The sequence below is a fragment of the Talpa occidentalis genome, unplaced genomic scaffold (genome assembly GCF_014898055.3).
Source record: "Talpa occidentalis isolate TD23 unplaced genomic scaffold, MPIMG_talOcc4v2.1 talOcc4.9, whole genome shotgun sequence".
In the NCBI taxonomy this organism is placed as follows: Eukaryota; Metazoa; Chordata; class Mammalia; order Eulipotyphla; family Talpidae; genus Talpa; species Talpa occidentalis.
This window is the reverse complement of record NW_023605305.1, coordinates 94,885,233-94,908,593: the sequence shown is the minus strand read 5'-3', so window position 1 is coordinate 94,908,593 and position 23,361 is coordinate 94,885,233. Positions and strand designations below refer to the sequence as shown.

The window sequence follows — 23,361 nt, the reverse complement described above, 5'->3', positions numbered from 1 at the left end:
GTCCACTTCAGGTACCGCATATAAGTGGAGTCATATGCTATTTGTATTTTTTGTGAATGGCTTATTTCACTTATCGTAATGTCTTCAAGGTTCACTTACTTAATAGCATATTTCAGAATTTCTGCTTTCTAAGGTGGTTAGAAGGTAGTTGCTTCCACCTTCTGACTGGTAAGTTGTTTTAAATTAACTGATCCAGTTTGGTCCTGCATGCTCCGTAAAGTCAATTTTTTTTAAAGATTTATTTTTATTTATTTATGCATACAAGATCTGGGATGTAGGCCAGAGGTGGAGGGGGATGGGGTAAGAGGATTCACCAGAGACAGAGTGGGGAGCAGAATGTAGATCTACTGAAATACACTGCTGAGGGTAGCAGCTGGCGAGATAGGAGAGGTCTGCTGAGCTATGTGGACCAGCTCCCTGGCTTGGGGATTTAACTCATGTTGCAGTGGCTGGCTGTAGCTTGATAGTGTTGAGACTTAACCCCTTATGCCACCAAGGAGGTCCCTTAAAGTCTATTTTGAAAGATATTGTAGCCTCTGAAAATGTTTGATATCAGTGAGAATTAACTACTCCCATATATCCTTGTTTACTGGGCTCTGCTGAAAATGAGAGCTGTATGTATGGGTGTTTACTCACAAGCAGCCACAAAATATTTCATATAGTCAGGAAATTCTTGAAGTTCTAACCCTGCCATTTTAGATGCACCGCCAATTTGCATGAAAGATGTATTCAAAGCAGAAGCAATGATACTTCAAAGGTGGGTCCTGTTACCTTTGTAATTAGCACCAGGCAACTAGACATTCTGAACCAGAGATACTCAAAATATAGTCTCTGAGGCCAGCAGCATCTGTTTCACCTTGAAACTTGCTACAAATGCAAATTTTCAGCACCTACAAAACCTGCTGAGCCAGAAAACCTCTGAGAGTGAGGTCTAGCAGTCTGTGTTTTAGTGAGACTTCCTGGATATTTAAATCTCCCTAAAGTTTAAGAATCTCTACTGTAGAATAATTAGCCTCTGGTGCCTTCCTAAAGATAAAGATCATAAATTCATCTGGTTCTTACTCTCTTCATATTTTAGCCAATCCACAGATCTTTTTTTTTTAAGATTTATTTATTTATTTATACAAGAACTGGGATACAGGCCAGATTTGCAGGAGGGTGAGAAGATTCACCAGAGAAAGAGCGGGGAACAGAATAGGCAGACTGACGAAATATACTGCTGAGGGGAGCAGCGGGCAAGACAGGAGAGGTCTGCCGCACCATTTGGGACCTTCACCGGCCAGCCGGGATCGAACTGGTGCTGCAGAGGCTGCGGACAGCTTCACACAGCGCAGTGCTCAACCGCCTGAGCCACCAGGGGAGGCCCCAATCCACATATCTTAAATACTTTTAACTTCACCAATGATAGTCCATTTCTAAAATTTACTATGCTATTTAACAAACTAATTTCACCACTAAAAATCCTACTTTGCTACTTAATACAGTCTCAGAAATGATCGATCTTGATCAAGACATGAATAATTGCCTCTGGGGTTCCTTATTTCCTTAGAACGCTAGCTGAGCACCTGTGCATTCCTGATTGAGAGAATAGAGACACCTGCACTGTTAACTTATACTGTTGGTGCTGAAGAGTTTTAAAGTAAATTACAGGGTTTTTACCAGAAGGGAAGGAAAAAATGGAGATGATCTGTGTGTGCATACGTACATGTTCAGAAGGAAAGAGAGAGGAACACAGTTAATGACCAAGAAAAAGAAGTCAGGAGAGAAATATTGAAAGGTTGAAGATACAGTGAGTGTTCAGAAAACGGTGAAGATTTAGAACAGCTAACAGGGACTGGACAAGGGCACTGACTAAAGATAAGGATGGTTTTCGGGCATGGTTAAAAACCCAACTCTATTATTTTTCCTAATTGAAGAGAAATTGATGTTCATCTGAAATACATGGGTGTATGAAAAGTATTTAAGACCCAGTAGTATATACACCTGTTATGGTTTTTGCCCTGCCTGGCGAGAGTTTTGTAAAATTTAGCTAAAGAGTGCCATCTTCTGGTACTAAGGAGTATGTGCAAACAGAGGGAGTTTCCACTGTTCAGTGGAATCTTAGTAATAAAATCTTAGAACCAGAGAAACCTTTGATGTTTGGGGCTAATACAAGAACTATTATAAAGTTAAACATTCTTTATAGTTTTTTGTCTTTTTAGTTATGAGATCATTTTACTGCCATTTTTTGCGTGTAGACATGTCTGAAAAATAAAATTGTGTATGTCCAACCATCCTTTACTTACAAACGTGGGGAATTTGCTTTTAGTTTGTGATGGAAGCCCTAAGTTGATGAGCTCTATTCAGGCCTCTATTTTCTTCTTTTTTTCCTAATAAACCTGTCCTTTTAAAATGTAACCTTTGGGGAAAAAATGAAATGGAGGGGAGGAAGGGGGAGAGAGAGAGAAAGAGAGGAAAGAAGAGAGAGTGGAAGGGAGGCATGAGGGAGGGAGGAAGGATTCAGGAACCAAAGGTCAGAACAATTGAAAGGGTAATTCTAACTCTTATCCCAGAAGATATTCATCAATAGAATTGCCCTTTTTCTGGATAAAACCCCAGGATTAACTTCATTTATCCATTCAGTTAGTGCTTTTTTATACACTCGGTAATCTGTCTAGGTTTGTGTAAAAATCCCAGGAACAAAGCTGATCCTGCTTTGAGTTGCTCCAGCACAGAAATGAGCGTGATCAGAGCCCACTAGTTGGAACACCGGAGATAGGCATCTAACAGTGTTGTCTTTAAACCCGCTCTGCATTTCTTCTTCAAGTGATTCCAGTTGAGGGAAAGCTGACTGTTGAGGTTCAGATTCCAGCAGCAACACTCATCTGCTCTGTAATTTTATTTTTAAGATTTAAAAAAAATTTATTTATGCTTACAAGTTCTCGAGTATAGGCCAGAGGTGGGGGTGAGTATGTGAGGATTCACCAGAGACAGAGTGGGGAGCAGAACAGGTGGGTCTACTGAAATACACTGCTGTGGGGAGCAGTGGGCAAGACAGGAGAGGTCTGCTGTGCTATATGTGGGTCAGCTTCCTGGCCAAGGATCAAACTCATGCTGCAGTGGCTGGCGATAGCTTGATAGCACTGACACTTTACCCCTGGGCCACCAGGAGGCCCCTGCTCTATAAGTTTCTTTCTTTCTTTTTTTTTTTTTTAATATTTATTTATTTATGCATACAAGAACTAGGGTTCAGACCAGAAGTGTGGGAGGGTGAGAGGATTCACCAGAGACAGAACGGGCAGATGACTGAAATACACTGTTGTGGGGAGCAGCAGGCACGACAGGAGAGGTCTGCTTTGCCATGTGGGTATCTCCCTGGCAGGCCAGGAATCGACCCTGCGCTGCAGAGGCTGTGGACAGCTTCACAGTGCTGTGCTCAACCCACTGTGCCACCGGGGAGGCCCTCTATAAGTTTCTTAACGTCTCTTGCCTCCATTTCTTTATCAATAAGGTAAAGGTAAAGGTAATACCTGTTTCGTAGGGAGATTGTGAGCACTGAAGAAATATACACAAAAAACTCAAGAACAGTGTTGACATATAGAAAATAATGTGTCGGGCCTCCCCGGTGGCGCAGCGGTTGAGCGCTGGGTTGCGAAGCTGCCCGCGGCCTCTGCGACGCCGGTTCGATCCCCAGCTGCTCCCCGGCCACCAGAGGAGGGTCCCACATGGCGCGCAGACCTCTCCTGCCGCCCGCTGCTCCCCTCAGCAGTGTACTTCGGTCCTTCTGCCTGCTCTGCTCCCCGCTCTGGCTCTGGTGAATTCTCTCACCCTCCCGCGCTTCTGACTGTACCCAGTGCATGTATAAACAAAACAAACAAACAAATAAATAAATAAATAAAACATGCCTCTATTAAAAAAAAAAAAATTAAAAAAAAAAAAGAAAATAATGTGTCAAACACTTCCTTGTGCCTACCATCTCTGCAACAAATCTTAACTTTTTGCTGTATTTGTTTCATTTTTTTAAAATCATTTTTATATATTCTTTTTTTAAAAAAAAGATTTATTTGTTTATTTATTTATACAAGCACTGGGTACAGTCAGAAGTGTGGGAGGGTGAGAGAATTCACCAGAGCCAGAGCAGGGAGCAGAGCAGGCAGAAGCAGGAGAGGTCTGCGTGCCGTGTGGGACCCTCCTCCGGTGGCAGGGAGCTGCCGGGGAATGAACTATTTCATTTTTAAAAAGAAAAAAACAATGCAAGATTCAATGGGCTGTTTCACAGGGGTCATCCTATTGATACATATGTTTTCTTGGGAAGTTGTCCTTTCAATCTGTAAAGTGCTTTCACTTATATGAAATTCCTTTGCTTTCTACTTTGAATATTTTTTCTTTTCTAATTTTTTCTATTCTCTCCCATATGGATGTGCTGGATATCCTTTAATTTTTATATCTATGATTTTATCTCATATTCTTTTGAATTCATTTTAAATTTCCCTGTAATTTCACTCACTTTTCTCAACCGCAGATGTCTTACTGTGTTGTTGTCTTTGCCTCTTTCTCTTCCCCACCCTCCCATTTATAATGTGTCTTTAATTTGTAGGGTTTTTATCTTCTTCCTTTCTGAGTTCTGCTAGATTTTGTTACATTTCCTGTAATCTCATCATTGTTTCTTCAGCTGGGTGGTCTTATTTTACACTGTTGTATTAAGGCTTTTGGATTCATAGCAATATACTTGGTCTGCTTCATGGCAATGTTTTCCTGGATAATTTCTTTATCTAACATTTGCTTTTTTCTGTTTCTTTCCTCTTGTAGATTTGTTATACAGCTCACATGTTCTTTCCTCTCAGTTATTACTCAGTCCTAAATTAAATGAGTTCTTTCTCAGTCAGCTATTTGCAGAAGTGATAGGGGCAGGTAATCTGGATTCTGGTATAAAATGCATTGAATTTGGCAGGCCATCCTCATTTATTGTACCTTCAGGTTACATTGGTATCATATTTTATTAAAGATGGAATTTATATTTCTTTTCCTTATTTTCTTTTTTGCCTTTTGGGTGATAAAGAAGTAACTTTGTCTTAGTACTTTAAAATATTTTGATATTTTCAACTTTGCTTTTTAATGTATTTTAAAACCAGAGCTATTTTTAAAAATTCATTGACTCTATTCTTAGAGAAAATGGTAACATATCACATCAGACCATGTTAAATGGGAAAAACAGTTTGAAAATCCTGTACTTACCCTAGTTGTAACAATATTTCTTATTGTCATCTAGCTAGTAAGAGACAGCTTGAATTCAAATCTGTCCGAATCCACCAAGTCTGAGTTTTTTTTATCTGAGGTTTTTTTTTTTTTTTTTTTTTGTAGAGCTTTCTTTTAAAGAATACAGACATTTCTTTATTGTATCTTATGTTTCTTTTCATGAACATTTTTTTTAACTGCTTTCTTATTTTCTGATTTTTAGTGTGACAAATACAAGACTGGAGTTATTGATGGGCCTGTGTGTAATAGTCTTTGTGTTACAGAAACTCTTTACTTTGGAAAATGCTTATCCACGAAACCGAACAACCAGGTATGGACATTATGAATCAACATTCCCAATTGATAGTGTACACTAATTTTTACCTTAAACTAAAGCATTCCTAAAAGAATTTTTGAACCAGCTCTTTTAGGGTCTTTTATATAAGTTGAACCTTGAACAACATGAGTTTGAGCTGCTTGAGTCTACTTAGATTTTTTTCAACTGCTCCTCTTCTTCCTCCTCCCCAGACTAATTCGTGTGAAGACTGTAAGGATGAAGACCTTTATGGTGACAGTCCACTGATGATTTTATTAATAACATTTTTTCTAGCTTTATTGTAAGAAAACAAAGAAAACAATACAACATGTTAAAGATGCTCAGTTTCACTACTTCTGCTCAACACAGGGAAGTTTTAGCCAGATCACTTAGAAAAGAAGAGGAAATAAAAAGCATCCAAATTGGAAAAGGAAAATGTAAAATTATCTCTCCTCGCAGATGACAAAGATCTTATATGTAGGAAAACCAAAAGATTCCACAAGAAAATTGTTAGAGCTAATAAATGAATTCAGCAAAGAAGTAGAAACAAAGTCAACACAAAAAAATCAGTTGTATTTATGTACACTAACAATGAACAATCCAAAAAGGAAATGAAGGAAACTGCTGGAGACCAGCCCCAGCTAGAAGTTGTATCAGGGGTCTCAGAGAGGAGAGGACGGCGTCGGCCAAGTTTTCTCTCAGAGGACTGAAGGGAAGTGGAGCAAGGTAGGAGTGAGGTAGACACAGACTCCTTAGTTCGTGCAAGTATCTCCTACTGAGGGTCTCAGTGGGTCTTTATTTATACCTTAAGGCAAGCGGTGGGATTACATCAGCATAAGCATTAAAGCAGAGCAAAGACAATACATATTTTCTCATGATCATGTAAAGACTCCCTTGGCCTTACACCTGTAGGCCATTTTTTGGTAATCTAAGAACAATTAGTTGCCTAGGTGCAGCTCATTTACTAGCATGATAAACAGTATAACATTTGGCAACATTTAAACTTTCCCAAACATGGGTGTAAAGTTCCTATTCTATATCCAATTACTGAAATCAATCTATTTCCTAGCACTAGATTAACTTGGTTAATATTTTTATTACCTCAAAGTGGTTTAAAACAATTCATCAGATCTACGTAAGTTCTGCTGAAGACTAACTCTAAACTAGAAATTCCAAACCTCCACACGGCCTGCGAATTATTGACCTCATACACCAGGAAATGTATTGTTGCCGCAAACAGGTACCTCCCATGTTAGGCTATGGTTTCCAAGCATAGCTGGTTCAGGGCAGCTTGTTCTCCATAGTTCTCAAGGCCAAAACATTTTTTTCCTAACTATACCTAAAATAATTTTTTTACTTCTTTTGTGATAGTTCATGCGTAAGAACAGTAAGCCAATTGTCACCTGGGTCCGAATTAGGTTTTCACATGCCAGTTAATAACTAACTTACTTCAGCATTGACCAAAAACAAAGAGGAGAGCATTAGCAGGCGTTGCCATGGAGACTCCCTAGTTCAGATCTTCTTTGGGAAGTGTAAGAACTTCCTTCTTCTGGGAAGTACAACTTTCCCTCTTTGGGGGAGCACAGGAACTCCCCGCTTCTCGGGAGTCTCCCCCAATGCCCAGACCTTGTCAAGAGACAGCATGGGAGGTGCAGCCTGCCGCAAGAAACAGCTTCACTTACATAGCATTAAAAGAATAAAGTCCTTAGGAATTAACTTCACCAAGGTGGCAAGAGGCTTGTACAATGAAAACTTCAAAATACTGCTGAAAGAAATGAAAGACATAAATAAGCCAATGGAAACACTTCCCATGCCATTAATTGGAAGACTTAATATAGTGATCTACAGATTAAATACAATCTCAAAACAAAAGTCCAATGACATTTTTGCAGAAATAGACAAACACATCCTAAAATCATACAGAATCTCAAAAGATCCCAAATAACCGAAATGATCTCAAAAAAGAACTCTTCCATTCTGCTGGTGCTGGTAGCTGGGCTCACTGCTGCCCTTGGTCGTGGGGCCATTGTTGGCACAGAGATGGCAGCATTGATGATGAACTTACTCAGATTGTATGAGACTCTTGGGTACATATACTTGTCCCTGGGGAATTTGCCTTTGGATATTATCTCACAGAATGATGAAAAAGCAAACTGCCTTCCTGAGTAAGAATATGTTATTTAAAAGAGAATTAAGATCTACTGAAGAAGTTACCTGGAAGTAAAAGCTGACTGAATTACAGAATGTTCACTTTGTAAAAACTATGAGAGAAATGCATATTTAGTATTTCATTTGAAAAGAAAAAGAACCACAAAACTGGAGGACTCACACTTCCTTATTTCAAAACTTACTACAAAGTTGCAGTAATCAAAGCAGAGTGGTGCTAGAATAAAGACAGACACACAGACCAATGAAATGGAATAGAGCCCAGAAATAAACTATCACTTTTATAACCAAATGATTTTTCACAAGGATGTTAAAATCATTCAATAGGGAAGAGACTTGTCTTTTCAACATGGTGCTAGAAAAATTGAATATCCACATGTAATGAATTTGGCTCTTCCCTAACCCCATATTCAAAATTAAGTTAAAATGAACCAAAGACATAAATGTAAGCATTCGGGCCTCCCTGGTGTTGCAAGGGCTTAAGTCTCAGCCACTATGAAGCTATCGGCAGCATGAGTTCAATCCCCAGCCAGGGCACTAACCCACCTGGTGCAGCAGACCTCTCCCGTCTCGCCTGCTGCTCCCCTCAGCAGTGTATTTCAGTCAATCTGCCTGTTCTGTTCCCCACTTTGTCTCTGGTGAATTATCTCACCCCCCGCACATATGGCCTGTACCCCAGTTCTTGTATGCATAAATAAATAAATCTTAAAAATGTAAGAACTAAAATTATAAAACTTAAAATGTAGGGCAAAAGCTTCATGACATTGGATTTGACAAATGATTTCTTGGATATAACATCAAAGACACAGACAACAAAAGTAAAAATAAACTAATTGTACTTCATGAATATTTAAAATTTTGTACATCAAAAGCCCATATCAGGGCCTCCCTGCTGGCACAGGTGTTGAAGTCTCAGCGCTGTCAAGCTATTGCCAGCCACTGCAGCATGAGTTTGATCCCCAGCCAGGGAGCTAACCCACCTGGCGCAGCAGACCTCTCCTGTCTCACCCGCTGCTCCTGTCAGCAGTGTTTTTCAGTAGATCAGCTTCTTCTCCCCACTCTGTCTCTGGTGAATCCTCTCACCCCTCCTATGGCCTGTACCTATGGCCTATACCCTAGTTCTTGTATGCATAAATAAAAATAAATCTTAAAAAAAATACTATATCAATAGAGTAAAAAGGTCACCTATAGAATGGGAGAAAATATTTACATATCATACAATAAAGTAAGGGTTTAATATCCAGAATATATAAAGAAGAACTAAAACTCAACAACAGAAGTCAAATAACTGGAATCAAAAAATGGGAAAGAGACTTTGAGGAATGGAGAGTTACTGTGTAATGGGTAGAGAGTTTGGGTTTTACAAAGTAGGAGTTCTGGAGATGGTTTCCAGTGATGGAGGCACATTATAAAGGTGATACCACTCAGGTATATACTAAAAATGATTTAAATGGTGAATTGTATGTTTTTTATATTTTACCACAGTAAAACATTGGGGAAACACTAAAATTGGTGATCATGGTCAAAAATGTGTATTTAGGCATGTATTTCTTTTGTAATTTTAAAAGATAAGGGAAAATGTCTGGAAGTATGAAATTTGCAATTCAGAATAAAATTCACAGCTTAATCTCTATGTTTTGCTGGTTGTTTGTGTGTTTTTTAGAGGAGAGCACTAAAAATATAGTAGTAGGTTTTTCTTCTCCTCTGCCTAACACATAACTTGTTCTTTTTCACATAGATGTATTTAGGGATTTGGGATAATCTACCAGGTGTTGTGAAATGTCAAATGGAGCAAGCACTTCATCTTGATTTTGGAACTGAACTGGAACCAAGAAAGGAAATAGTGCTCTTTGATAAGCCAACTAGGGGAACTACTGTACAGAAATTCAAAGAAATGGTCTACAGCCTCTTTAAAGTAAGTATATCCATGCACACGTTACTAGTGTGAAGCTGCACATTCTTCTGTAAAAGTTGGAAAGCTCTTATCCTAAACCATAAAAATGTTGCTATTCTTTGGCCTTTATCAGGGACTACATCTTGAGTAATTCAAAGACAAAAATATATAAAGGATGTTTACTTAAGTATTCTTGACACTAGCTAAAAATGTCCAGATGTGAGAGGGAAATTCATTAAATAGATGTGCTGCTATGTACCATCATCCTTTCAGCAGAGGAACCCTTGCAGATACCAAAAATCCATGGATGTTCAAGTGCCTTATATAAAATGGTTTATTTGCATATCACCTACACACATCTTTAAATCATCCCTAGATTATTTGTAATGCCTTATACAGTATAAATGCTCAATGAATAGTTGTCATACTGTATGCTTAGGGAATAATGATAAGGGAAAAAAGTCTGTACATGGTCAGTACAGACACAACCATTATAGGCCTAACTATATAACATGTATTTTCGATTCCTAGTTGATTGAATCCACAAGTGTGGAATCTACAAATACAGAGAACCAACTGAAGTTTGGCATTATAACTGATACTTTTTTTTTTTTAAGTGACCTAAAATTAATACAGGGCCTCCCTGGTGGCACAGTGGGTAAAGACACAGCACTGTCAAGCTCTCTCCAGCCATTGCCTCATGAGTTCCATCCCTGGCCAGGGAGCTACCCACATGGCACAGCAGACCTCTCCTGTCTCACCCACTGCTCCCCTCAGCAGTGTATTTCAGTAGATCCTCCTGTTCTGCTCCCCACTCTGTCTCTGGTGAATCCTCTCATCCCCCATACCTATGACCTACACCCAGTTCTTCTATGCATAAATAAATAAAATAAATTTTTTAAAAAGTTTATTAAAAAATAAATAAAATAAAATAGTAGACTCTGAGTGCAAAGTATTTTTTAAAAATTGAAATAGGGCCTCCCTGGTGGCGCAAGGGGTTAAGCCACAACCTATGAAGCTATCTGTAGCCACTGCAGCACGAGTACAATCCCTGGCCAGGGAGCTACCCACATGATGCAGCAGACCTCTCCTGTCTCACCCACTGCTCCCCTCAGCAGTGTAATTCAGTCAACCTGCCTGTTATGTTCCCCACTCTGTCTCCTGTGAATCCTCTCACCCCCCCACACACACCTCTGGCCTGTACCCCAGTTCTTGTATGCATAAATAAATAAATCTTTTTTAAAAATTGAAATAGGAGGCCTCCCCGGTGGCACAGCGGTTGAGCGCTGGGTTGCGAAGCTGCCCGCGGCCTCTGCGGCGTCGGTTCGATCCCCGGCTGCTCCCCGGCCACCAGAGGAGGGTCCCACATGGCGCGCAGACCTCTCCTGCCGCCCGCTGCTCCCCTCAGCAGTGTACTTTGGTCCTTCTGCCTGTTCTGCTCCCCGCTCTGGCTCTGGTGAATTCTCTCACCCTCCCGCGCTTCTGACTGTACCCAGTGCATGTATAAACAAAACAAACAAACAAACAAATAAAAAAAAAAAAAAGAGTATTAAAAAAAAAAAATTGAAATAGGGCCTCCCTGGTAGCGCAGTGGTTGAGTGCTGGGTTGCGAAGCTGCCTGCAACCTCTGCAGTGCTGGTTCGATCCCCAGCTGCCAGGCAAGGCGCCTGCCCGCTGCTCCCCTCAGCAGTGTACTTCGTCTTTCTGCCTGTTCTGTTCCCCACTCTGGCTCTGGTGAATTCTCTCACCCTTCCATCTGACTGTACCCAGTGCTTATATAAATAAGTAAATAAAATTTTTAAAAATGAACTTTAAAAAAAAAAATTGAAATACTCAAAGATTAATTAGAATGTTTAAAGATGAAGTTACAATTTTAGAAAGCATCTCTTTCTTGTTTTATTACTGTTATATTTTCTTTTTTTAATATTTATTTATGCATACAAGAACTGGGGGACAGGTCAGAGGAGGGTGAGAGGATTCACCAGAGACAGAGTGGAGAATAGAACGGGCAGATTGACTGATATATACTGCTGAGGGGAGCAGCGGGCGAGACAGGAGAGGTCTGCTGTGCCATATGGGTAGCTCCCTGGCCAGGGATTGAACTCATGCTGCAGTGGCTGCAGATAGCTTCATAGGTTATATCTTAATCCCTTGCACCACCTGGGAGGCCCCTATTATCTTCTTTTTTTTTAAGATTTATTTTTATTTATTTATGCATACAAGAACTGGGGTATAGGCCAGAGGTGCAGGTGGTGAGAGGATTCACCAGAAAAAAAAAATGGAGAGCACAACAGGCAGATCCACTGAAACACACTGCTGAGGGGAGCAGTGGGCGAGACAGGAGAGGTCTGCTGTGCCATGTGGGTTAACCTCCTGTCCAGGGATCGAACTCATGGCAGTAGCTGGCGATAGCTTGATAGTGCTGAGACTTTAACCCTGGAGCCACCAGGGAGGCCCTTACTGTTTATATTTTCACTGAAAATCTTTCCTTTCTTTGGACAGTTTACATTTCAGTCTGTTTTATTGAGAACAACTTCTCAGGGAAATGGTTTTAATATTCCTAATTGGAATAATACAACTTGAACAGAGTATTTTGTTAATGTGATAACTACAAAATGGGGGAAAATTCTCAGTTGAGCCTTATAACTCTGAATAGGAGTACATTACACTGCAGTTGTGCAAGTAAAAAATGTTTAGGTCTTAACTGTCTACAGATCTAAGGGAACTACAGAAGTTAGCGTGACTTTTCCTATTACCAGATATACTTAAAGTATGTTGCTGCAATTAGAGGACATTACAGTGCTGATTCACTTAGTAAGCATTATAAATATTTAGCGATATTAAGTTCTTTATGGCATTTAGTAGCAGGATTATTACTTAGCATGGTAATAATTAGTATGTTACATGTGAAATAATTTTCATTCTGTGTAATTAGCCAAATTCTTATCTTTATAGGCAAAATTGGGTGACCAAGGAAACCTCTCTGAACTGGTTAATCTCATCTTGACAGTGGCTGATGGAGATAAAGATGGTCAAGTTTCCTTGGGAGAAGCAAAGTCTGCATGGGCACTTCTTCAATTAAATGAATTTCTTCTTATGGTGATACTTCAAGATAAAGAACATACCCCCAAATTGATGGGGTTCTGTGGTGATCTCTATGTGATGGAAAGTGTTGAATATACCTCTCTTTATGGAATCAGTCTTCCATGGGTCATTGAGCTTTTTATTCCATCTGGCTTTAGAAGAAGCATGGATCAGTTGTTCACACCATCATGGCCCAGAAAGGCTAAAATAGCCATAGGACTTCTAGAATTTGTGGAAGATGTTTTCCACGGTCCCTATGGAAACTTCCTCATGTGTGATACCAGTGCCAAAAACCTAGGATATAATGATAAGTATGATTTGAAAATGGTGGACATGAGAAAAATTGTGCCAGAGACAAATCTAAAAGAACTTATAAAGGATCGTCACTGTGAGTCTGACTTGGACTGTGTCTATGGCACGGATTGTAGAACTAGCTGTGATCAGAGTACAATGAAGTGTACTGCAGAAGTGATTCAACCAAACTTGGCAAAAGCCTGTCAGTTACTCAAAGACTACCTACTGGGTGGTGCTCCAAGTGAAATTCGTGAAGAATTAGAAAAGCAGCTTTATTCTTGCATTGCTCTGAAGGTTACAGCCAATCAAATGGAAATGGAACATTCTTTGATCCTCAATAACCTAAAAACATTGCTATGGAAGAAAATTTCCTACACTAATGACTCTTAGTTCATTTGAACATTGTGACCATTGTAGGAAACTTACCACTTAAGAAGTTTTGAACGTTTAAAACAATGGCTTCTGATTCAAATCCTTTTCCCATGGACCTAAGAAACCATCATCTTAAAATGTTGACTGAATGCAGGAGGTATAGATCAACAAATTCAAAGTTTGATTTCATTCCTGCACTTCTAGAAGCCCTGGTACATTTCCCAGTACATTTCACTGTGTAACTGTTTTGACTTAAAATAATGCTGTGAAAAGCCTCATTCCATAAACATCGAGTATTTTGTAGCTTTGTTAGCCAAAATACCATTGCTGGAAACATTGTGTTTGCATTGAAGCTGCTGTTTAAATTTATACCTACTTACTAATGTCTTAGCATGGTAAAGTTTGCACATTAACAGAAATTAAGACTGCGAAGCAGGTAAATTAAAATTATTCCTCTATAAAAAGATGGGTTAATAGCATGGTTTGCATTACAAATACATTCTAACTCATTTAGACATCAAATGTCATGTGGCTTCAGAAATTCAAAATCCACCAAGTGTTCAATTTACTCATTGCCAGTGTTTAAGAGGTTGTAACTAGATGGACTTCAAAGGATCACCCAATTCAAAGGGTTCATTGAAATTGATATGCTAAGGCCAGACTCCATCCAGATCCATTTATCTGAAATGGGAGACATGGGGAAGTGGGACCATGCAATTTTTTAGTAATAACTTCATTTTTGAATAGTATTTCCTATTGGCCAAAGGGCTATTCTGTAAAAAGCATGTAAATGTATTCACCCATTTTCCTCCTGTAAACTTGATATATAGGGGTTAGTATTTGCTCCTTTCATGTTAATTCAGATTTGGCATGTACCTTTCAACATCTCCGTAAAATGAAACGCATCTTTTGGAGAAAAAAAAATATATTTTTTGCTCAAAAGTTTTTCCTAAGGTGAATTATGTTTGTTACCTAACCTTCACCGGACAGCTCTCTAAAAATTAAAGCCATGGGTTAGCACGTTTTGCTTACTTTACAATTGTGTACTTTGAAGGTACTCTTTCTTCCCACTAATCATCTAGTTACAATAAATAAATGGAAGAAATATTTCCTAGTGGATGGTTGGTCTGTTGCTTGCCAAACTTTGGGGAGAGTTACCATCATAAAACTTGAAGGTTAACTTCTTCCAGGGAGACCAGAAGCCCAAGAAGCAGGTGTGAATTTAATCAATATGTAAGACAATCTTTCTGGAAAAGACTTCACTTGTTTCTTCGAGGAAAAAAAGTCAACTCTTGCTTTTTTAAATTTCAGGATTATTTTCTACAGTTTCATTAACAAAAAGCTTTACACAGAAATCATTGCTGGATCAATAATTTTATTATTGTAGTCTTTAAAAATCTCCATTAAAAAATGGTTTGGCTTATTAGCTCTCAGCAGCCCGCTCCTGAGCCCTGAGGAAGCTTGCCTTCTTCTGAGCTACCCGATCTTTCTTCTGGGCAAGAGACATCTTGGGACGGTTCCACCTACAAAACAAAGAGACACAGGATGTAACTTGACGAATTCTACTCCATTCAATGATTAAAATATGAAATTCTCTTCTTTAAGCTATTTAAAGTTCAGTAAGTGGTAATTACATTGTACTAGGATAGAATGGAACACCTCAGTAGTTTCTGAGGCCAGTACATTTCTATCACCACAATTACTTTAGCAAACCTGGTTCCCCTCACTTCTGCAACATCATGCAGAGTTAGTGATCGAGTTTGCACAACTCTTCAAAGATTGAATAAAATGAAATAAGGCAGGGAACCCTCCCAACCTCTTTCTCTTAAAAAGACAACCATGAAACACATACCTCTTCTTCTTAACTTCTTTCTTGGGCTTCTTTTCATAGACTGGATTCTCTCGTATAGCAGCATGAGCTTTCTTATACATCTCCTCCATCTGAAACAAAGCAAAGCAAACAGTACTTGGTTTCATTTCATATGCCCTAAACAATAGTAAAACATACCATATTCTACTACTTGCTCTATTTTGTGCTTATAAGCCAGACTGTCAAAAGGAACTAACTAGGTCAATATTGGTTATCTGCTTAAATTGATAAATGTAAATAATCATTTGCACAAAATTCTAATTTTTTCTCTCAAGCAATGTAAATTGACATTTCACAAAACTTTTAAATTTACATGTATTTCTAAGGAATTCAACTATATGTCACTCAAGTTTAGAAAAAATTGATTTCTGTAAGAAACACACTTTATGCTCACTTAAAATACTGTCTTTCATCTCAGTAATACATGCCAAAACAAAGCATTCAAGGATATTAAGATGAAGAGAATACAAGGCCTATAAGCATTCATGGGATTCACATTTTCCATGGGTGCTAAGTCTTCACAGCTACTTCCAGTACTGCATACCAAAGATCTCTGTTATCTACTACTGAGTCATTAGTATCTAGCAGCAGTACTGGGCCTTTGTGGGAACCAGAAATAAGTCTAAATTTCTCTAGATAATGGTGAAAAGTTAACCAGTTAGGTATGCTGATGAGAACTCTTGTTCAAAAGGTCATAAAACTACTCATTCAAGCTAGAAAAATTATGATTACTACATGCATTTCTATCAAGATTTCTAGCAAACAAAAACAATGAAAAATTTTCAACACACTTGTTTCAAATATCCTAAATCCCCTTTGATAGTTTCTACTTCTTTTAATACTCTGTCTTTAACAAATCCATTTGAAGACTTTAACTAGTCATTTAAAAGATCTAAAAGAGATCTAAGCAACACAGCTCATTCCTTCCACGAAGTCATAAAGTAGGCAATACAACTATGTATGTATATAATACTAGAGTTTAAGACCACTTTCTATTGCAAACACATCAGTTATCTATAGGGATTCAGTAGGCATGCATATAAGGTCTCGGGGCTCCCCGGTGGCACAGCGGTTGAGCGCTGGGTTGAGAAGCTGCCCGCGGCCTCTGCGGCGCGGGCTCAATCCCCGGCTGCTCCCCGGCCACTGGAGGAGGGTCCCGCATGGCGCGCAGACCTCTCCTGCCGCCCGCTGCTCCCCTCAGCAGTGTACTTCGGTCCTTCTGCCTGTTCTGCTCCCCGCTCTGGCTCTGGTGAATTCTCTCACCCTCCCGCGCTTCTGACTGTACCCAGTGCTTGTATAAACAAAACAAACAAACAAACAAATAAATAAAAGATTTAAAAAAAAAAAAAAGAATAAGGTCTCCACAGCAGTTGACTAAATGAGCTAATTGGACAAGTATGTCTGCCAATGAGTGGTTCAGCTCAAGTATAGTCTGTGTGAAGGAGAACATTAAGAAACACATCTGAAATCTGAAAACAAAGTTTTTTTTGTTTTTGCCAGGGAGAACCAGGATGTTTGTCAGTAGTAATATAAAGGAATATTCTAGTATGAAAATGAACATACATCCCATTACTAATATAAAAATACCCTTTTCCTAGCCTGAAAATTCAAACTCCAGACACTACTTTATCTGACCTTTATTTATCCTACTCTGGCTGGGTCCAACACCCCAATTTCATTTTAAAACAAGGACAACTTAATTTTAATCTGTCTATACCTTTGAATATGCCCATAGTCAACTTTTAATTGCTAGCCTGCAATAAAATGATATAATAATGTACCCGCCAAAAATAAGTAGTAAATCTGATTCTATAACTTATCGACATCTTTAGTTAAAATTTTTACCATGTCTGGCGTTACGTTGTTCTTTATGTACTGAGAGAACTGTTTCTTATAAGCATCTTCATCTTCCTCCATTAAGTAACGCATGTAATCTGCAACATTCTGCCCCATGATGTGCTTCCGATGTACTTCAGCATGGAATTCCTTGCTTTCTGAATCATAACCAGGGAATCGTTTGGTACTAAAATAAAATTGTTAATGTTTTAGTATGTGCTGACTGAAATTAGTTCATTAGGAATTCTTTTAGTAGCTGCTATCAGTCCCGTCTTGAAACAATTAATTGCATCATATGCAACCAAAGGACCAACTACTGAATGCTCAGTTAGTAGGACATCATCATCTAGCAGCTAATCTCTGAATTCCAGGATAGAAAAGAAAATCATGCCACAAGCATCTTTAAAAACCAGTAAATGAACCAAGGCTTTCCAACTACTGTAAAGTTACTTCTTAAGCAAAAGTTTCAAAACTGCTCCCAAATTCCTAGACTTTCTCAATGATGCCTTAGGGTACAAGGGGACAAGTGACTTATTGGAAACTATAATAGATGCCTTGCAAGAGAGCTTCAGGTCCTCAAAAAATATACCCCCGCCACCACCTACAAAAGTAAGTTCCAGTTAGGTTACAACTCTATAGGTTTACCATTTTAAAAAGCAAAAACATGAAAATTCCCTATGGTCAGAAAGTTACTTTAACGTGTATCTTAGTTACAAAAAAAGTATTAAAAGGAATAACTAAATTAAAAGACTTACTTAGCTTCTAAAAGCCTTTAATCTCATTTCCAGTCAAAGTTGAGAAATCTATCATGTCTTTTTCTCAAACCCCTAACCCTGTTCACTTTTTCCTTAACAGTAAATCAATGCTCTTTCTGAACGAAAACACCTTAGATAAATCATGTATCTTTGAACTCTGGTCTCTTCATGTATCAATGTGTTTTATAACACTGGCCTGCCAGGATCCTTTTGCACAGTACCTAGCATATAACAGGTACACAGTGACAGTTCATTAACTGATTCAATAACTTTCACAATCAAACCAGTTAATAGCAGAAGTATTGGAATCCAGGCAATGACCCCTTGGATACTATATTACCTGTGAGGAATAGACAAGCCTCCATCCACAGCTCCCTTCAGGGCCCCAAAAACTTTATTCCCTGTAGTAGTTCTGGCAAGTCCAGCATCCAAATAGCAAGTAAAGGCACCTGGCTGACCATCAATGCTTTCCACATTGTATTCATCTCCAGTCACCTCTACTTGGCCTTCATAGATCTTGTCCATGCCGAACCTATTGAGAAGCTATCAATAAAGAAGTCAGTCTAAATACCTATCTGAATATATTCAAGCAACTCTTAACACTATCTCAAGTCCTGACTTCAATGATCTGACATGGGAAAATTTTTCTTCCAATTCATTTATTGGTTTTCCCAAATCACTTTTAATCCACATTTTTACTTTTTATTTTTATTAAAGATTTATTTATTTATGCATACAAGAACTGGGGTACAGGCCAGAGGTATGGGGGGTGAGAGGATTTACCAGAGACAGAGTGGGGAACAGAACAGTGCATTGACTGAAACACACTGCTGAGGGGAGCAGCGGGCTAGACAGGAGAGGTCTGCTTCGTCATGTGGGTTGCTCCCTGGGGCTGTCGGTAGCCAGGGAGGCCCTAATCCACATTTTTAAATGCTACAAAAAGCAACTTCAGACACTCCACCTACAGCTGTAACAACTTTTATAGCTTCAGAATCTTTGTTACATGTCCCTAACTGATGTAGCAATCAATTAAGATACATAATACTTAGATCTGATTCTTATATTTAGTCAAGGGAGGTAATCTTCACATATCTTCAGTCATATTTGGCTTCAATAATTAAACTGATATTAACTCTTATCACATGTAGTTCTGTTTGAGTAAAATCATAGGAATAGCATCCTAGGCTAGGCTGAGGAGAACATCTTCTGTGACTTCACTCTCCAACAACATTGTGTTAGTATGGATCACTCCTCAGCCAATACACATTATCTAGTGGTGCCACTGCACTAATTAGTTGTTCATATGCAATAGCAATATATTGTCTCCCACACATACTCAAATGCATGCTTAACAATTACATTGCAGGGCCTCCCTGGTGGTGCAAAGGGTTGAACACAACATTGTGAAGCTGTCCGTGGCCTCTGTAGCAATAGTACGATCCCTGGCTGGCCAGGGAGCTACCCACATGGCACAGCAGACCTCTCCTGACTCTCCCGCTGCTCCCCTCAGCAGAGTATTGCAATCAGTCTGCCTGTTCTGTTCACCACTCTGTCTCTGGTGAGTCCTCTCACCCGCCCCACCCCGTACCTCTGGCCTGTACCCCAGTTCTTGTATGCATAAATAAATCTTAAAAAAAAAAAATTACATTGCAGGGCCTCCCCTGGTGGCGCAGCAGTTCAGCGCCAGGCTGCGAAGCTACCTGCAGCCTCTGCAGCGCCGGTTCAGTTCCGGCGAGGGTCCCACATGGCGCGACAGACCTCTCCTGCCATGCCCGCTGCTCCCCTCAGCAGAGTATTTCGTCAGTCTGCCTGTTCTGTTCCCTGATCTGGCTCTAGTGAATTCTCTCACCTTCCCGTGCTTCTGACTATACCCAGTGCTTGTATAAATAAATAAATCCTTTAAAAAAAAAATTACATTGCAAAACAAGGTCAGTAACTGAGAAAACAAAAATATGGCAAAATTATTTTCATCTTTCGGCATACTATAAAAGCTGCCACCCAGAGGCAAACATGAATGCCTGCCTCCCCACTAATTTAAAACTTTCTGAAATTTAATGTACACTATAAATCAGGTATCTTATTAAAATATATTCTGAGAATCTGACATTCTGCATTTTTAATGTATGTTGCTCAACAGTCAAAAGATCTACATTTCTTAGTTGCCAGTCTTTGCTGCCCAATAATGTAGCTATTCAAATTTCAAGTTCAAGCTCATTAGAAGCACTAGCCACATTTAAGTGCTCTAAAGTCGTAAGCGGCTACCATATCAAATAGTACCGATTAACAGGTATTCACCACTGCAGAAAATTCTACTGGTCTAGATATAACCAACAAACAGAGCAGGAAAAAATAGGAAAATTACTACCTCTCCCTATTATAAGAAAATGCACTGCCACTTCAATCAAACTTTGTATTTAAAAACCACCTCCCCTGATGATGCCCTAGTAAGGGGTACATACCCTGCGGGCCAGCAGCAGGCCAGTACAATATGCTGCAGCATAATTTGTCAGGCCAACCTTCACACCATACTTGGGGAGTTCATGAGCATAAGCTGCACAAACTATCATATCTCCTTCTATACGGGCATAAGCAATCTAAGAAAGAAAGAAAAAAAAAGTTTAGCAAAGTGTGCTTTCACGGTTTAGGTTTTGTGTCATAAGAGCCTTCTTTTCCAAAGAACTTTAAAGTTAGATATAGATTCTCCATCATTTAAATTTTGTCTTTGTAAACCCACTCAACTACAGTTTATGGCTCAGTCAACTACAGCAGGTAGGTTTATTCTTTGTTTATGTCTGACTAATGTCATAATAAGGTTAAAAATCATCAGTCAGGGAGTATTAAAACACCTTTGGAAAAAATTATACTATAACGCCCTCTAAATACTGAACTCTTAGTTAAGTCAGCTGGTGAATTAAAAAGGTTCTCTGAAAAGCCAAAAACATCTTTTGATCTAAGCATTATACACCAAATCCAACATTGCTTCATATACCCAATGTTTAGGTATCTACATGTAATGAAGATTTTTCCTTCATAAATATCTACTTTGTAAAGCAAACAGGTATGCCTGCCTTCTATAAAGTTCAGCAAATCTCCAGACTCTGAAAATTTTCCCTAGTAATGAAAATCCAAAAATCTAATTTCTAGATCTACCCCAACCCTTACCCCAACCAGAAATGTATGGGATGAAACTGGATTGGCCTGCCAAATACTTTTTAAAGTACCATTTTCCCAGGCTCCAAATTCAGACCTACTAAAAGGAAAAGAACTATTTCTAAGTTTATGGAATGCCAGGCATCAGACTGGATGGGCTTTCTAATGCACACTTTTTACTTCCCTAGCACAGTACATTAAGGGGCTGGGGTTTGCTTTTCCCAAGAATACCACTTACCTGACAAATGATATCTCTGTTGGTTACCCGAACTATCATCCTGTATTTGGGTGTGTTGTACTTATTTTTATCCTGGATTACCAAGCGTTTTCGAGCATAGTAATCAGTTTTGCCCTCTGTGGGGGGAGATAAAAAAAGTTTTTTTTAAAGAAAAGCCTATTCCACTGAAATGCCGATGCCTTTAATACTGTCAAAATGAAAAACTTATCATACCTCGCCTTCTTCTAAATTTCACTTGGTATCTCTTGAAGTAGGCCTTATTCTTGACAACTTTTACAAACCCCTTTAAGAAAAAAGAATGTTACTGGAATTTCATTTGTGACACTTTGGACATTTGAGATGTAATAACACTTAATGCAGACAACTGTCACTTTTTGTAGTCCAGGGTTTTTCAAACCATCTGAATCATGTTTTTTTACTTTCCATCTGTCACGACTGAGATTTTACAAAACACAACAGCGAATCCCTGGTTTTTTAAGAAGCTAAAAACACAATGTTGGGCATTTATAGTCACCAGATGAAAAAGCACACTGCTTTCAACTTTTTGCTCGATCACTACCCTCTGCACATTTCCCCTTCCGAACCGGTTTGCCAAAGCACCGCCGGCCTAAGAGCGATCTTGTCATCCTGTTCACAATGTACTTAAGAAACTAACCACTTATTTCCCTCATTTTCCACGCGCGTGTTTCCAAAGCCTAAATAATGTGCCACGAATCCCAACTGGTCAAAGGCACAGTCAGCAATTCCTCCCGATTTAAAAATAAAAAGTGCTGTCCCCCACCAACCAAAGCACACGCCACCCCCATAATCATCAGAAACTGGTACCAACCACAGCCTTGAAAGACAGAGGAGGCGCGTGCCAAACTGCAGGAGTTTGCTCTCGGCGCCCAGAGACACCACTTTCCTAGGCCTACGAGCTCTTTTGACTTATAAGCAACTTTCGCCCCAACAACACGTTTTCTAAAAATCTCGCCGGCACCGGGACTCCGAGAAAACCCTGGAAGCAATGGAGCTGAGGCCCAGGAGCCGCAGCCCTTCTGTCTGTGATCGGCAGCATGCACCCTCCTCTGCCCGTGAGCCCTCAAGACGGTGCCCCCTCAAGACGACTCCATCCCCTTAACGTGTTCACTAGCTTCGCCCCTCTTCCCAATCCGCCACCCCAACTCTTGCTCCTTCTCAGCCCCTCCCCCTCAAGGCTAGGCGCCGGGCGGCAGCCATTAAGGCCACGCTGGGAGCGGCAGCCCGATCATGGCAGGGGCTGCAATCTAATGCCATCCGACCCCTGCGCCGCGCGAGACGGGCCCCAGACGGGCGTTCGGGCAAAGAAAGGGAGCCCCCGTGGGTCCGTAACCCCGAACTCCAGACAATCACTCACCATTTTGCGGCGCAGACACCAGTTGTCCGCGATTTGCCAAAGCAGTGCAGGCCCGGCAGCGCTTCGGCAAGGGGGAAAAAGGCCGCAGCTCGAGCGCACGCGCAGTATGTAGCAGCGACAAGCACGCGCGCGACGTGTGCAAGAGGGAGCGCGCGGCAGCGCTGCGTGTGGCTTGTCGCCCCCTACTGGCGGGAGGACCGATGCGGGCGTAAGCCTGGCCACCACAAACCCCGGTGCGGCGGGGACTCAACACTCCTGGCTAAAGATTCCGTAGGTGGTGGCGCAGGGGTTAAGCACCGCACTATGAAGCAATTCGCAGCCTCTGCAGCACGAGTTCGATCCCCGGCCAGCCAGGGAGCGACCCATATGGCGCAGCAGACCTTTCCTGTCTCGCCCGCTGCTCCCCTCAGCGGTGTATTTTGGTCAGTCTGCCTGTTCTGTTCCCCACTCTGTCTCTGGTGAATCCTCTCACCCCCCCTCCCCACCTCCACCCCCCCATCTCTGGCCTGTACCCCAGGTCTTGTGTGTGTAAATAAATAAATCTTTAAACATATACATAAAAATAAATAAATATTCCATAGGAGTGGATGGTCAGTAGCAGGGAAGATTATATTTGCTTCATAATTAACATATTATTTTTGTAAGCATAAATTTGCTCTGGAACCCTTCTGTCCCTTCCAGGACTTAACAACTGGAGTCGCCCCAGGAAGTCTTACCTTGGTTCTCCAAAGTTGGGTTGGGAGCCCCTCTTCTGCCTTCCCACAGCATCTTTGTGTTGTTTTGTGTAGAAGAACTAG

General features: G+C 40.2%; 2 protein-coding genes and 2 non-coding genes across 4 annotated transcripts in view; 1 reads left to right on the top strand and 3 right to left on the bottom strand.

Annotated features, from left to right (window-relative positions):
• Positions 1-14,506, top strand: part of DIPK1A (divergent protein kinase domain 1A) — a 101,970-nt gene extending 87,464 nt beyond the window's left edge. Inside the window, exons 3-5 of the mRNA XM_037498333.2 lie at positions 5,438-5,545; positions 9,435-9,611; positions 12,546-14,506. Coding sequence (XP_037354230.1) covers positions 5,438-5,545; positions 9,435-9,611; positions 12,546-13,358 — 1,098 coding nt within the window. The 3' untranslated portion in view covers positions 13,359-14,506. The remainder of the gene's footprint in view (positions 1-5,437; positions 5,546-9,434; positions 9,612-12,545) is intronic.
• A 203-nt stretch (positions 14,507-14,709) lies between these two features.
• RPL5 (ribosomal protein L5) lies at positions 14,710-22,680 on the bottom strand. The gene is made up of 8 exons (XM_037498335.1): positions 22,565-22,680; positions 21,403-21,472; positions 21,190-21,305; positions 20,261-20,395; positions 18,142-18,344; positions 17,056-17,233; positions 15,193-15,281; positions 14,710-14,863 (listed from the first exon to the last, which is right to left on the bottom strand). The coding sequence occupies exons 1-8, from the start codon at positions 22,565-22,567 to the stop codon at positions 14,764-14,766; spliced, it is 894 nt and encodes a 297-aa protein (XP_037354232.1). The 5' UTR covers positions 22,568-22,680; the 3' UTR covers positions 14,710-14,763.
• LOC119237332 (small nucleolar RNA SNORA66) lies at positions 14,974-15,106 on the bottom strand. Its single transcript, XR_005123271.1, has one exon. It is a non-coding gene; the product is annotated as a small nucleolar RNA SNORA66 (small nucleolar RNA).
• On the bottom strand, positions 17,302-17,397 carry LOC119237330 (small nucleolar RNA SNORD21). Its single transcript, XR_005123269.1, has one exon. It is a non-coding gene; the product is annotated as a small nucleolar RNA SNORD21 (small nucleolar RNA).
• Positions 22,681-23,361: the final 681 nt, after the last annotated feature.

Coding starts and splice junctions, on each gene's coding strand:
- RPL5 (XM_037498335.1), bottom strand. Junction 17,234..18,141: donor GGCTTGTCTATTCCTCACAG/GTAATATAGTAT, acceptor ATTTTATTTTAG/TACCAAACGATTCCCTGGTT. Junction 14,864..15,192: donor AAAGAAGTTAAGAAGAAGAG/GTATGTGTTTCA, acceptor TTTGTTTTGTAG/GTGGAACCGTCCCAAGATGT.